The 13,230-nt window shown below is 38.5% G+C and overlaps 2 protein-coding genes across 6 annotated transcripts in view; both read right to left on the reverse strand.

The window, feature by feature from the left end:
• The window catches only part of LOC129718338 (rho GTPase-activating protein 7), a 68,748-nt gene that overhangs the window by 6,360 nt on the left and 49,158 nt on the right, over window positions 1-13,230 (reverse strand). For all 4 annotated transcript variants that reach the window (XM_055669019.1, XM_055669018.1, XM_055669017.1 and 1 more), the window contains one exon: window positions 3,771-3,842. In XM_055669019.1, coding sequence (XP_055524994.1) covers window positions 3,771-3,842 — 72 coding nt within the window. The remainder of the gene's footprint in view (window positions 1-3,770; window positions 3,843-13,230) is intronic.
• On the reverse strand, window positions 3,855-11,399 carry LOC129718339 (muscle M-line assembly protein unc-89-like). 2 transcript variants are annotated; one of them, XM_055669023.1, is made up of 3 exons: window positions 6,146-8,640; window positions 4,354-6,071; window positions 3,855-4,140 (listed from the first exon to the last, which is right to left on the reverse strand). In XM_055669023.1, exons 1-3 carry the CDS (start codon window positions 6,199-6,201, stop codon window positions 4,025-4,027), a joined length of 1,890 nt encoding a protein of 629 aa, XP_055524998.1. In that variant the 5' UTR covers window positions 6,202-8,640; the 3' UTR covers window positions 3,855-4,024. The 2 variants fall into 2 exon arrangements, with proteins under 2 accessions (XP_055524998.1, XP_055524997.1); XM_055669022.1 differs by adding an exon at window positions 9,633-11,399 and having other exon boundaries at window positions 3,857-6,071; window positions 6,146-6,362.

A 13,230-nucleotide genomic window follows, 5' to 3' on the forward strand; every position in this document is an offset into this window, starting at 1 on the left:
GATACTAACAAAAGCGCGTTATATAGTCGAAAGAGTATAACTTCCAGCTATTTAAAAAAAAATAGGCGATTCCGAGTGTGGCGGAAGAGCGACGAGTCGTGGACCGACTATAAAGCACGGTGATGTGGAGTTGTTTCTCGTGAGCTGGAGTGAGAAACTTAACGCAGTTGGCCATTTTCCGTTTGGCCTCCAATTTTGTTTTGCTAGGGGTAATTTTAGGGCGAATTTTGGTGTCTAGTGGGTTTTTTTTTCAGGTGTTTAGAAATGTTTTCTTCGATCATTCAATTTGGGATTATATTTTTTTTTTTGGTTTCTTCTAGACTTTGAAAATAATTGCAAGCATTTGGGTTTCTTGGTATGTTTGAAGAGAAGTTATTATTTCTTTTGCATCAAGTGTACAAAAAAAGGGCGGGGGCCTAGCGTGGTTGGTAACGTCTCCGCCAACCACGCTCGACGCCTGGGTTCGAACCCCAACGCCGACATAGGTGTCGATGGTTGTGGGGTGGCGTGATCCACTCACAACTAACCCAACTGGTCTAGATTCAATCCTAGCCGACACCGGGAGATTTTCTGAGGCGAAAAATCTCTGGGATCACGCCTTCCATCGCATGAGGAAATAAAGCCGTTGGCGCCGATCCGTTAATTAACGGGTCGTGAGTTAGGGTCCTGGGTGGAGTCGCCTCCCTGGGCGTCGGTGATTGGCACAACAACAGTGGCGGAACTAGACCGACGGAAAATAAGCGAGTATAAAAAAAAGTGTACAAAAAAGACACCTTCTCACTTTTGACTCAAAGTTTGGGGAATAGGTCATATAAGATCCGTATACAAAAATCTCAGCTTTGGTGCGGACTGGAGCACCCCTCGTAGGACCCTTCCCTTTTTAGACAAAAGTGCCATTTTTCGTTAAAAATCCCTATTTGCCATTAATTTTGTAAGATACACGCTGAAATTGTCAATTATGAAATCTGAATACACTCCTTTGCTTAAAAACGCCATTGAGTTTGTCAAATGCAAAAATAACATATCTGGCAACACTGTCGCTCAACATTATTATTTTTTCGGATTCCTGCGATTGTTCTTCAAACTGGAATTTTTGGATTATCGATTGATAAAAATATCCAAAGATATAAAAAAAATCACAGGAGGGTTGTGTGCAAAGCCACGACCGCAGGGTTGAAGTAGAATACTTATACAAGAACGATAACCCGGCTGCTTGCGTGTCAGGCATATTGAAATTTGATTTGTTTCGCTCTGACATAATAAATTTTTCGAACGTTGTGGAATGATATAACTGGAAAAATAGGTGTGACTTAATTATTTCCAGTTATACCATTCTACAACGTTCGAAAATAATTATTTCGTATGTAGACATGAGTATGAAATTCTGCTGTGATGTCAAACTATAACCGTCTTCTTCAATACGTTACATTATTGTTAATGAAGTGTTGTGAGTTTTCTAAAACAGACTCAGCAGCGTGAGCAGAACGTGCCGAACTTTTCTGTTTGAGATCGGATTTGTTTTGTATATACCGCTTGTTAAGCACAGTATCAACAAATCGTAATAAACATCACATGGCTGTGCATTTGCAGCAGCATCAAACCTCAGTTGCTTTTCATCAATAACCATTCATTATGCTCTTCCAAATACGTTTAGTAGCCTTGAAAAGGGCCGATTGCTGCAATTGCAATTTTCATTCAAATATTGCATAAATGCTTCAGAATACCCCAGAAATACTCGCTGCAACTGTTACGCTATCCGTAGCCATGCCACAGTTGTGGCCGCTATACGCTGCCATTGGTATTCGCTGTCCCTGCATCAGCTGGCCCAGCTGCTATCGATGCTGAGATCCGCTGCAACTCGTGCGCTATCCATTGCTATGCCACAGCTGTGACCGCTATCCTCTATCGCTGGTATCCACTGCACTGCTACTGCTGCTGCTAAGGGATGACTGCTGTTGTCGCTGTCTAGAACTATTATGAGCGGCTTCGGCTGAAACAGGCTTTTATATAGGCTAAATAGCATGTTTTAAATTGCAAGGTATATGATTCTGTCGACCGTGCTTGGGAAGCAACCATATAACGATCAATCAGAGGTCAAATTTTTCGTTTTGACAAGGCTTGACTATTTTTAATAGTACAATAGTTTGAACGATAAAATTACAATAATCTTCATTTATAAAGAATCTTAGAAGATTTTCCAATCTATTGCTGCAAGAACAAAAGAAATCCATCTAATACTAACTGATTTATTAGCATTTGAAATTGGACATATTTTTCACTTTTTTCGGTTTTAGGTTCTCATTTCACATCCCTATGTAGCCGAACTTCCTGAGAGAAGTATTCTACTTCAAAAAAAAAAGGTCGGCCAAATCAGTGAATCTGCAGTAATTGGATTATGTAACCTCATCGGAAACTCTAAATAAGCGATTTTAACACAAAAACTAATAAAAAATTTTCGCGTAAAAGCGACTTAAAAAAACGCGGATATACCGAAATCAGCGCGAAAAAATGGCGTGAAAAAGACCTATACTCTTCTTGTCTATTATTTCGTATTTTTTGGTGCGTTTAAAGAGATTTTCATTCTTAAATTCGAGTCTTTTTTTGTATCACTTTATCTTCCAGAAGCCTTTCCAAGCTAAATCTGGATCATTTAAAAGGTATTTTTTCTTGGTTCCCAAATCTTTTGAGTTGAATTTGAATATGCGTTTAGCATATTCAAACAAATATTAAGGTATTGTTCTAGTTTCTTAAGTTGAGTGTTTAACGGGCGTGTGTTCTATAAAACAGTGAAAATTCGACTTCGATTTATGAATGTATTTTTTATTAATTTTTTCAAATATTTCTGTTAAATGAATATTTTTTTCCATTTTTATTATTTTAGATTTTCTTTTTTATTATTATTTTTTTCATCGTCCAGATTAATTTCAAACTTCAAAGTCTTCAAAGGCGTTTTTTGTTTGCTTGCGCTATTTTTTGTAGAGTTTTTAGGCCAACTCAAATTATTTTTTGAGCTTTATTCCATTTTTCGCTTCTTTTCGAAGTGTTTTCGTGCATTTCATAATGTTCATAATTTGGAATTAGGTTGCTTCCGTTTTCTTCTGGCACGTAGAAGCATTTCAAGCATTTTAAGGTTTAATTTTATGCAGGTTTTATGATTTCGATCTTCACTCCACGGTTCCATAGATTTTTACCTCACTTTATTACTAACATAAATATTCTGAATTAGACTAGATTAATGAATTTTATAAGTACGTTTTTTGTCATTCTGTTGAATTACTTTTTTTTTATTTTAATCGCTAAATAAACCACAGAAACAAACGTGTTAAATTTTTGTTTGTAGGAAAAACGTTGACATAGGCGAGAAACAGGGTAAATTTCTACGATTATACACGGGGGTAGAAAGGTCTACTTTGGACTCATTTTCTACCTCCTTCTTTTTCTGGCCTTTAGAAGTATTCTTGATTTGATTTATATTTTAACCTTTCTCGACCTTCAAAAGTGTTTTCTCGGTTATTTTGAGAGTTTATTTTCTGCTTTGGCTTTTTTTGCGATTCTGAACGCAATTTGGAATCGTTTCTTCGTTGGGCCTTTTCTGGCCTCTAGAAGCGTGTTTCTGAGATTCTAAACTTATTTCAAAAAATCTCATAAAAGGTTTAAAACGCCAAAGAAATGTCAAATATATGCGAAAAAAAATTTCAATAATGTTTTATTCAAAAAGGAAAGGTTCCATGGCTTTTGAAATATTCTAGTGATTCTGAGTAGCCACTTACCTTCATACATCTGAGCATATTGCGGGAAGCCGGCAGCCCGAAGCCATCGACATGCCTCAATGGCTTCAATTTCTGAAAGAATAAAAAAATGGAACAGATAGAAATCGTCAAAATTGCAACAATCACTGCTTAAACTGTTTTGTGTTCAGATTTTCGTTCAAAAATAAAATAAAAAGTTACTTCAGTGCTACCTTTATTTGATCGAAAAAAATTGGTATCTATCTTTACACAAAAGCAATATGAAACAAACAGCCTCACACCGCCGTTGCGCCAAACTTCTTCCAGAACTCCTCCGCCTCCTCGTCCCGGTTGTGTTCCGTAGCGGACATCGTCCGAGCCCGCGCCGGAGCCTGGGCTGGAGGATTATTATCTGCAACAAGATAGAAAAGCTTATCATCGTCGTCGGTGGTCGTCGTCGTGCCGTCTGGACCAAAGCAGTCATCCCTAGCGTCCGTATCGCCCGTGAAGCTGCGTGCCCGTTTGAACAGACTGGCGGCAAAGTAATGTTCTACGTCAAAGCGACCGCTCCCTTTTCTAGCGTGAAGGCGTGGCGTCCACGTAATGTCCGTTTTGGCATACATACTCTCTGGATTCTTCGGTTCGGCCGGCGGCCGGGACACTTTCTTCCTAGTAGGCACTAGTTTGCGTGAATTGACTGGCGTTCCTGGAACGGAAAGGCTACGTGCCGTTTGCTTGAGCGGCTCGTTTGTGCTTTTGTCTTCTCCACTGGAGCCTGAAATTAAATTTTCCTTTGGTTCGTCATCAGTATTATCAGGTGTCGGAATAGTGCTCCCGTCTGCTGCCTGCTGGTATGCTTCGGAGAATCCTCTAGAGAAGGATTTCTTTGCCGTAGATTGATCGAAGTAATTGCGCACAGTGGGACTTTTAACGTCACTGGATTGGAGCGCTTGCGCTGCTTCGGAAAGTGTTCGCGCGTATGTTTTTCGTGCATCTGAGGAGTTCATATATGAAGTAACACAGAAATCATTTTCCACTGGTTTGCTCTCCAATTTCGGTGGTTGAAACGTTCCCAACAACTCCTCTAGCGAATCGTTTCGTTTCACTTCAACGTCATCGATTTTTTTTTGTTTGAATTGAATCGTTTCGTTTGTAGTTGAATTTACTACTGGACTATCAACCGTTTTATTTTCACTTGCTAGTTTATTGATTTCCTGATAAACTTCGGAAAAATCTCTTCGGAATGTTTTTTTCTGTTCCGATTGGTCGAAATAGTTTTTGACTGTGGGACTTTTCACCTCACTCGATGCTAAAGTTTGCACTGCTTGCGAAAACGTTCGGGCGTACGTTTTTTGGGCCTCCGATGAGGACAGGTAGGCATCAACGGAAAAATTATCGCGAGGTTTTTTCTCAACAACAGCGCTGTCCTTCATCAACTTTAGTTGCTCCATTTCTTTGATGAATTCATCTAAAGGATTGGTTAGGATAGATGGTTTCGTCTCAACAGTGTCTTCCTCTTCGTCGGATGACTCACTTATGTAATTATGTTTTTTCAACTTTCTTAAATTAGTCGAACTTATGGGAGTTCCTGGGACTGATGTTTTATAACCTTTGGTTATAGCATCGGAATCGATCAGTAGAGGATCGGGCTGTAACTTGTCCGGGTTGAGTTCCTTGAAAGCTTCGTCGAAACCTCGGCTGTAGCTGTGTTTAGAGCTCGATTCTTCGAAGTAACGTTTCACTACTGGGCTTCTTACAGCACCGTGATGCAACGTTTGTACCACTTCGCTAAAAGTTCGTTTGTAAGCTTGTTTCTCTTCAGATTCTTTAAAGTACTTGGAAGTTAGATCGTTGTCATCTTCCTTAATTCCGCTGTCCGTATCGGTTTCATCAATGTAAACTAGTTCCGCCTGTTGTTCGCTACGTCCGTTCTCCGACTCGCTATCGTTTATCTGGACCAGTTCGGCATGTTGTTCAACCTCATCCGCATTCAGCGATTTCATATCCTTGATGAATTTATCAATTATCATACTACTGATGACGATCTCATTCGGAAGTTTCACCGGTTCCTTTTCGACATTCTCCGACTCTGACTGTAGCCGAGACAGCCTCTCCAAGTAACGCGAGCAAACGGGAGTCCCCGGAACCGATAAATCAACCTTCGGTACCGTGTCAACTTGTTGCGGATTTCCTCCTTCAGATTGTAGCGATTCGATGGAGACCTTCCGCTTGTTCTCGTAGTAACTTTTCATCTCCGAAAGAAATTTCATTTTCGCACGTCGATTCCGTTCCGCCCCCGGGTACTGTTTACGTTGTAGTTTCAACTGATCGGCCATCGTTTCGCTGAAAAAAAAAAAGATCACATGATCAATTGGTACTTTTGAAAAAGAAAAAAAACGAGACGTGTTCAGACTTACCGGTCAGCTGAGCTTGGATTTGCACTTTGCCACTGTTTAAGAAAAACTGGCTTCATGAACGATAGCGGCCGGATGGCTGTGAAGCTCTGTTTTGATTTCGGAAGCGATAAGCACCTTTATCGGTGGTTATCTGATCGGCGTAACAGTGATATCATATCCACAGGTACATTGCAATGGGAAAGTGTGCCATCAAGCCGTAATATACGTAGTATACGTGCTGAGGAAGCAATTTTATTTTGAGACTACCAACCAAGTCCAATGAGAAAAACAGAAAATCACAATAACAGGAGACACTAAAAAAAAAACTAAAAAAAAAAACGAGAACATAACTGATAACTGAATAATAAACTGACTCAATGAAGGACTGAAAATGAGAAAATAATCCGCTAGAGTTTAGACAAATTATCATATTTTTACTTCAGATACTCCACATCAAAGTTTGGACTTTTTTTTTTTTTGGTCAACAAAGTCAGTCATTTTATATCACAACCTCTTCAATTTTATGGCGTCCCGAACCACTTTGGCAAACAACTTCAGTTCCCGCTTGACAATTATCCAACACTTTTTATTGGAATTAAAGGTAATTTGGAGGATTTTTTTTTTTGTTAATGTAAACGATCACATTGCCACGGTACCAGTGCAGAACCTATCAACTGTGACTGTAGTGGCAGTTTGTCAATTCTGATCGAAGAATCACCTTCGTGATACAAACGGAAAGAGACTTTCCGGCAGGCACTTTTCTCAAAACAAGTTCGAGTTCATGGTCTTGTTCGTGACGAGAACCTTGGATTTCTGTCCACAATTGTCAATCCCTCTACTTTTTAACTTCGCCCCTTACGCGTACTGCTCGTGAATCCTCGTCGAAAGTACACATCTAACGCGTGCGGGGTCTGCCTCGAAAACGTCGGCCTCTATCCGAGTTTCTGCTGAATATTACCTTCACCGGTCTCTCATCTGCCCTCCAAGTATCATCAGATGGACAATATCACTGGATACTTCGTACAGATCGTGATTCATGTGCCTACGCCACACCTCATTTTCTAACTAGTCGCCGAGTATTAATCGCAGGATTCTACTCTCAAAGACCCCGGCCTCCTTCCACGTCCACGATTTATGTTTGTAGATCGCCACAGGGATGATTTTCTAACGTTGTCATTCCAGCATACATTTTTATTCGAGTACCGTAAACTGGGGTGACTTTGATCACTTTTTTGATGGTATCTTAAATATTTTCAGAATATACTGTAAACAATATTGTTTGATATTTTCAAAATTAGTACTGGCATGCAATGAGAAAGATTCAGTCACTACTTCAAAAGTTTAGCAACAATTTTGCAGTTTTCAAATATGCAATAAAATTTTTACACCAATCATCATTCCGGGGTGACTTGTTTGACATTGTTTTGATGCATTTGCAGTAACACTTTGATACTTTCACTAAATTGAACAGCCTAAAACGACTTAAAAGAGTTTATAAATATGGAAAGCAATTTGGGGCCCAATCTCATTTAACGTGAACAGTTTATGTTGGCGAATGTCCAAGACTCATACAAAACATTTAGAATATATATGAATGATTATCCACTGAGAGGGAAGGTGGTCTAAAATCATCAAAAACTAGTCCACGGGGAATATGATTTATAAAATTGTCCAAATTTGCATGTTACTTCACGTCTTGGGTTTTTGTTAAGAAGAAATATGTAATACGCTGTGGAGAATGTTGGGACTCAACATTGCCTTCGAGGAAAAGCTTGCAAAAATAACAATAAAATGTATTGTTATAATATCTGTACATCTTTAGAACTAATCTGGGAACAAAATAAAAAAAAACTTTACATATTGCAACTTGCTGTTTTGAATCTGCTTGAACCGGTTGTTTGTATGCAATGAAAATCTTCAAAAATACACTTTATTTTCAATTAATATTTTAGCATGAAAAACGCTCTTTAAATAGCAGAAAATGTATGAACAGTATGCAATGCAGACATATATCCACACAATCAGTGAATATTACGACAAATTCGAAGCACTACGAGCGCTTTTTTACCACATTTTCAAAAAAGAGTTACAGTGATCAAAGTCACCCCGGTGATCAAAGTCACCCCAGTTTACGGTAATCTGTCTGTTCCATCTCAATGTTCATATTTGAACGTCAAGCCGAACACAACTCATAGTAAAGTTTTATGCCCATTTCGATAGATTGGAAAGATTTCCGTTGAAAAACGACGTGCCATCGTACACAGATGATGCCATTTTTACCAAAATCGGGAAAACAGTTTCTCGTGATGGTACACACCCTAAACAAGGTCCCTATGGAAGCCGATTGTCAAAAAATTCATTTGGGAAGGCAGCAAACGTGAAACAATTTTGGCTAATAGCCAAAATAATTAAGAAGTTGGCTAATATCCTGTGAACCTGTGGCATGTTCACGAACCAGTGCACATAGGGGTATTTTGAGTGAAAAGTTGGAAAAAATAATTTTCATGCACAATAACGCTAAATTTTTCATATTTAGCAGTTTCTATGTCTTTAATATGAAAATTAAAATTGAAAGATAAATAATATCTACGCAGCAGTGATAAATAACTTTTCTTATACAAGTTTTTAAAAATCATTTATATCGGCTCGGAAGTGGCTGTTAGCGTCAATAGACCTCGCAATTGACCTGTACACCAAACAGTTGACCGCGAAGTAATGATTAATATTAACAAACAAAAATTCGAGATCCGAATCGGGATGTAGTTCTGAAGTTTTGCTTTTATGCAGACAGCTTCAATACAGACTGCACAAAAATAAACGATTACACAAAAACAGATTTAGCTGGAATTATATTCTTATTTATATTTGATTTTTATACAGTTAAACGAAGTAATATACAAAAACGTTTATTTAGCAGACTCATCCTAAAAATCGTACCCGAATATTACAACGACATCCTTAGAGGAATTCATCTGTTTTGGAACCAAGGGACTCAAAGTATCATTCATTGTAGAGTTTGTAGTGCGCATTATATCTGCTTTAAAAACACTCATTCGCTGTTTAAGCATCTTTCGCGATTTTGAAAACGATTCATTATTTGGAATAACTTCGCCTCCAAAAAATTAAATTTTTCATTCCACGGTGTGGCAAAGGATTTTTGAAGCCATTTTCAAAGAAGTTTCCTCTGAAAGTGGAAAACAGTCTGAAACACGTCGCGATTAAAAAAAAACTCATAAAGTAACAAAAAAAAACATTGAATAGGATTGCATGAAATCATGATATATCACAAACGCGCAAACATGCGCAGGTTTTTTTTTCTGGACGTGTTTAAGGACACTCGTATCTACTCAAAAATGAGTTTGTTTATGCACAGAAACGTCCAGAACATGAAAAAAAACAATTTCGGAGCTCAATTCGAAAGATAAAATATCCATAATTGGCAATGCAAAATATACAGTCAACAAGACACCAAACCCTACATCTAAAATGTTCAAAACTTAATGCATACCTTTCATTTGAAGATCCATATTTAAAACAGGCCGAATAAAATCACCAGTATTATAAATTCCACCGAAAAAATCACAAAACTTCGTACTCAAAATCTGCTTTGCTTTTGCCTTCCAGTTTTACAGCCAAAAACAAAACAAATTAAAGCAAAACAGTTGCCATGGGATACCCCTACTATCTATGAATCTAGTGGTATTAATTATGGGGGTTCAATAATAATTTTGAATTTTGCAATTTATTCCAATTTTTGCACACAAATACCCCTATATGCAGTGTATTATTACTGTACTGTGTTTCGTCTAACTTTCGAAAGTGTGTTGTAGCTTGGCGACAGGTAAGCGATCGTAAGGCCCTTGCATCAAATTTGACTTTTTCACGAAGAATATTTGATGCTACAAGAATTTTTTTGTTGTGCTGCGAAACCCAATGATCAGAACGTGTGACTGTTTCCTTCTGTCATAAATCTTTATATTTCAAAAATGATATTTAGCTTTATGATTAGGAGTAATATTAATAAAGCGAAGATTCAGATTTAATTTTGGATTTGATGAGAAAAAACAGGAAAGTGGATTGTGAGATTACCATGAATAATACTATTCTCGTTATATTGTTATATTGCTGCACGTAACAATTGTCTCGTCGTCCTTTTCATCCTCATTTTCATTACCAACGAGCACGATATAATTCACATCGTATGGATATTAGCCAAATTGCACACCGTTTTGTCAGCTGACCTTTCGTTTATAATTAAAAAAACGGCTACTGTGTTAAAAAAAACATGGCGGATGGAATTATTCTACAGATTTCTCTGTTTCAACTCAACGGCAAGGTTCCAGCATGTATGAAGGAATATATACTGAATAAAAAAGTTGTCATGAACAGTCAAAATATGTTGTGCAGACAAAAAACTTTCAAATGCGTTTTTCTCGATTTGATGCTTATGGCATATTAGCCAATTTTTGAATTATGGGCAGTATTGCTCTGACATTCGTCCTATTGAACGATTTTGGGCTGTGGTTAAAAGGTGTCTTCGCCAACAAGTTTAGCCAGCGAATACCTAGGAAAATTCAACGAGATTGGACGAAAGCGTTTAAATCGTTGCTAATAAGTCTGTGCAGAATTTTATAAAGAACGTTAGAGGAAAAGCCCGAGAACATGTTTGTAAAAGAAAACAGTCATCAAAAATCTTCGATAATTTACAAAACATCGCTCGTTGTCCTGACGCTGAATAATCTGCCACAACTCGTTGCATTCACTGAATCGAACGCTGCCTTGAAGTCTACGAACAGATGATTTGTCTGCAGTTTTTGCTCTCGAAACCTGTCAATGATTTGTCAATAAAGGTGTTCGGATGATATCTGGTCCGTTGTAGATCGCTCGAAAACCGCACTGTTATCCACCAACATACTTCGTGCAACTGTCTCAGTCTATGGAACAGGTTGCATTTTAGATGCGGAATTGAGGAGAGTTATGCTTCTATATCGCTGTGCTACAGCGATTCAGAACTTCTGAAGTAACCTAGTGTAGGTTGTAGGTCTTGTTGAGTGTAACATTCGCTCATACTAGAAATTTTCCAAACACCCCCAAAATCTGATGTTATGGTAAAAATATATATTTTTTTTTTGAACCTCAGCGCATATTTTTTTTTAACTCAGTCATTTATCAACCGATTTTTAAAACGTTTGCTTGCATTTTTTCATCATTTGTATCACTGTGAAATAATTGTGCGATAGAAGCCAAAAATTGTGGTTTTCTTTGAAAATATGTAACATAGCCAAATATAAACCGACTTTCACAAAAATACTTTCATTTGATTCGGAACTGAATATATTTTCAAAATTCTAGTGTGTTTGTGGTATTTTTCTTGTAAAAAAAGACAGCAATTTTCAAATTAATTTGGAAAAATTGCGAGAAAAAGTCTGAAAAATTAGATTTAAACTCGAATAACTCAACATGCTTTAATGATATTAGTACAAACCTGTATATATTTTGAAAGCTCTGTTTGTCTCCTTTCTAAAACTGCTAAAATATTGAAAATCAGTTGATAAATGACTGAGGTAAAAAAAATTGTACACGCTGAGGTCCAAAAAAACGTATTTTGACCATAACTTCAGATTTTGGGGGTGTTTGGAAAATTTCAAGTATGTGCGAATGTTACACTCAACAAAACCTACAACCTACACTAGGTTACTTCAGAAGTTATTGCATTTTTTTCCATTTGTAGCACAGTGTAATTGATGCAGTCGAGTGGTAGGTGCGACGTGTGGAAGACAGCGAAGCAGCTGGTTTGATGTTGAGTGCGAGAGAATGACGCACGAGAAGAACCGTGCTCACTGTGGGTACACGTCAGCACAGAGAGAGATACAGGAAGACAAGAGCTGTCGAAAATAGAGTCCACCGTCGGAAGAACGCCCGAGCACGAGCAGCAAGCCAGCGCAGAAGACAACTTTGCAAGGAACGACGTGCGGAGCTTCTATAGAACAGTGAACAGAGTAAAAAGCATTAATTTCTCTTTGCCGGTCATGTGCAATGACAATGACGGCACCTGGTTACGGATAAAACGGCAGTTGCAGCCCTTCAAGCAATTTCAAGCGCTTTTGAACGGTGAAGGAAAAGAGGAGCAAAATAGGAACAGAATGAGGATTTTAAGCGACGACCAAGCTGTGGAACCACCAACACAGGAGGAAATTAAAAAGGCGATAAGCGAGCTGAAAAACGGCAAGGCCGCTGAGAAGGATGGTATCCCGGCCGAACTTCTAAAAGCGGAAAGCGAGCGGCTGTACAATGCGTTCCACCAGAGCATACTGAGGATCTAAGCGGACGAACAAATGCCGAACGACTGGTTGGAAGGCCTCATATGCCCTATCTATAAGAACGTTGCTCAACTCAACTTATAAAGTGCTTTTCCGTATCCTGTTGTTCAGCCTAACAGTTCGGCTAAAAAGTTAATGAGGTTGCCATCTAGATGGCGCCTCTTGTAAAAATTTACTTGACTATCGCAAAGCACCGTCTTTCAAAAGATACGTGTAAAAATTTGACAGCAATCGGTCGATTGGTTCGTGAGTTACAGCATTGAGAGTGAAGCAACTTTTGTTATTGTGGAAAAAATGGAAAAATCCGAATTCCGTGTATTGATAAAGCATTGCTTCTTGATGGAAAAAACACATACCAAAATAATGGCTTGACAAACGTCAACCCCGAACTGGTCGTGTGATCATAGTTGATGCTGAGCGCAGTGGACGTGAAAATGAATGAAACACGGCTCCATCACTACACGCCAGAGTCCAATCGACAGTCAGCGGAATGGAGAGCATGCGACGAATCGAATCCAAAGCGTGGAAAGACACAACAGTCGGCAGGCAAAGTTATGGCGTCTGTATTTTGGGATGCGCATGGAATAATTTTTTATTGAATATCTCCAAAAGGGACAGACGAGCAACAGCGACTATTATATAGCGTTTGAAGGATGAAATCGCTCAGAAAAGTGCTGACAAGACAATGAAAACGATGGCAAAATTGCTTGAATTGGGCTTCGGATTGCTTCTGCATCAATCGTTTTCTCCAGATCTGGCCCTTAGCGACTATTTTCTGCTCCCAGA

Source organism: Wyeomyia smithii, chromosome 1 (genome assembly GCF_029784165.1).
Source record: "Wyeomyia smithii strain HCP4-BCI-WySm-NY-G18 chromosome 1, ASM2978416v1, whole genome shotgun sequence".
Taxonomy (NCBI): Eukaryota; Metazoa; Arthropoda; class Insecta; order Diptera; family Culicidae; genus Wyeomyia; species Wyeomyia smithii.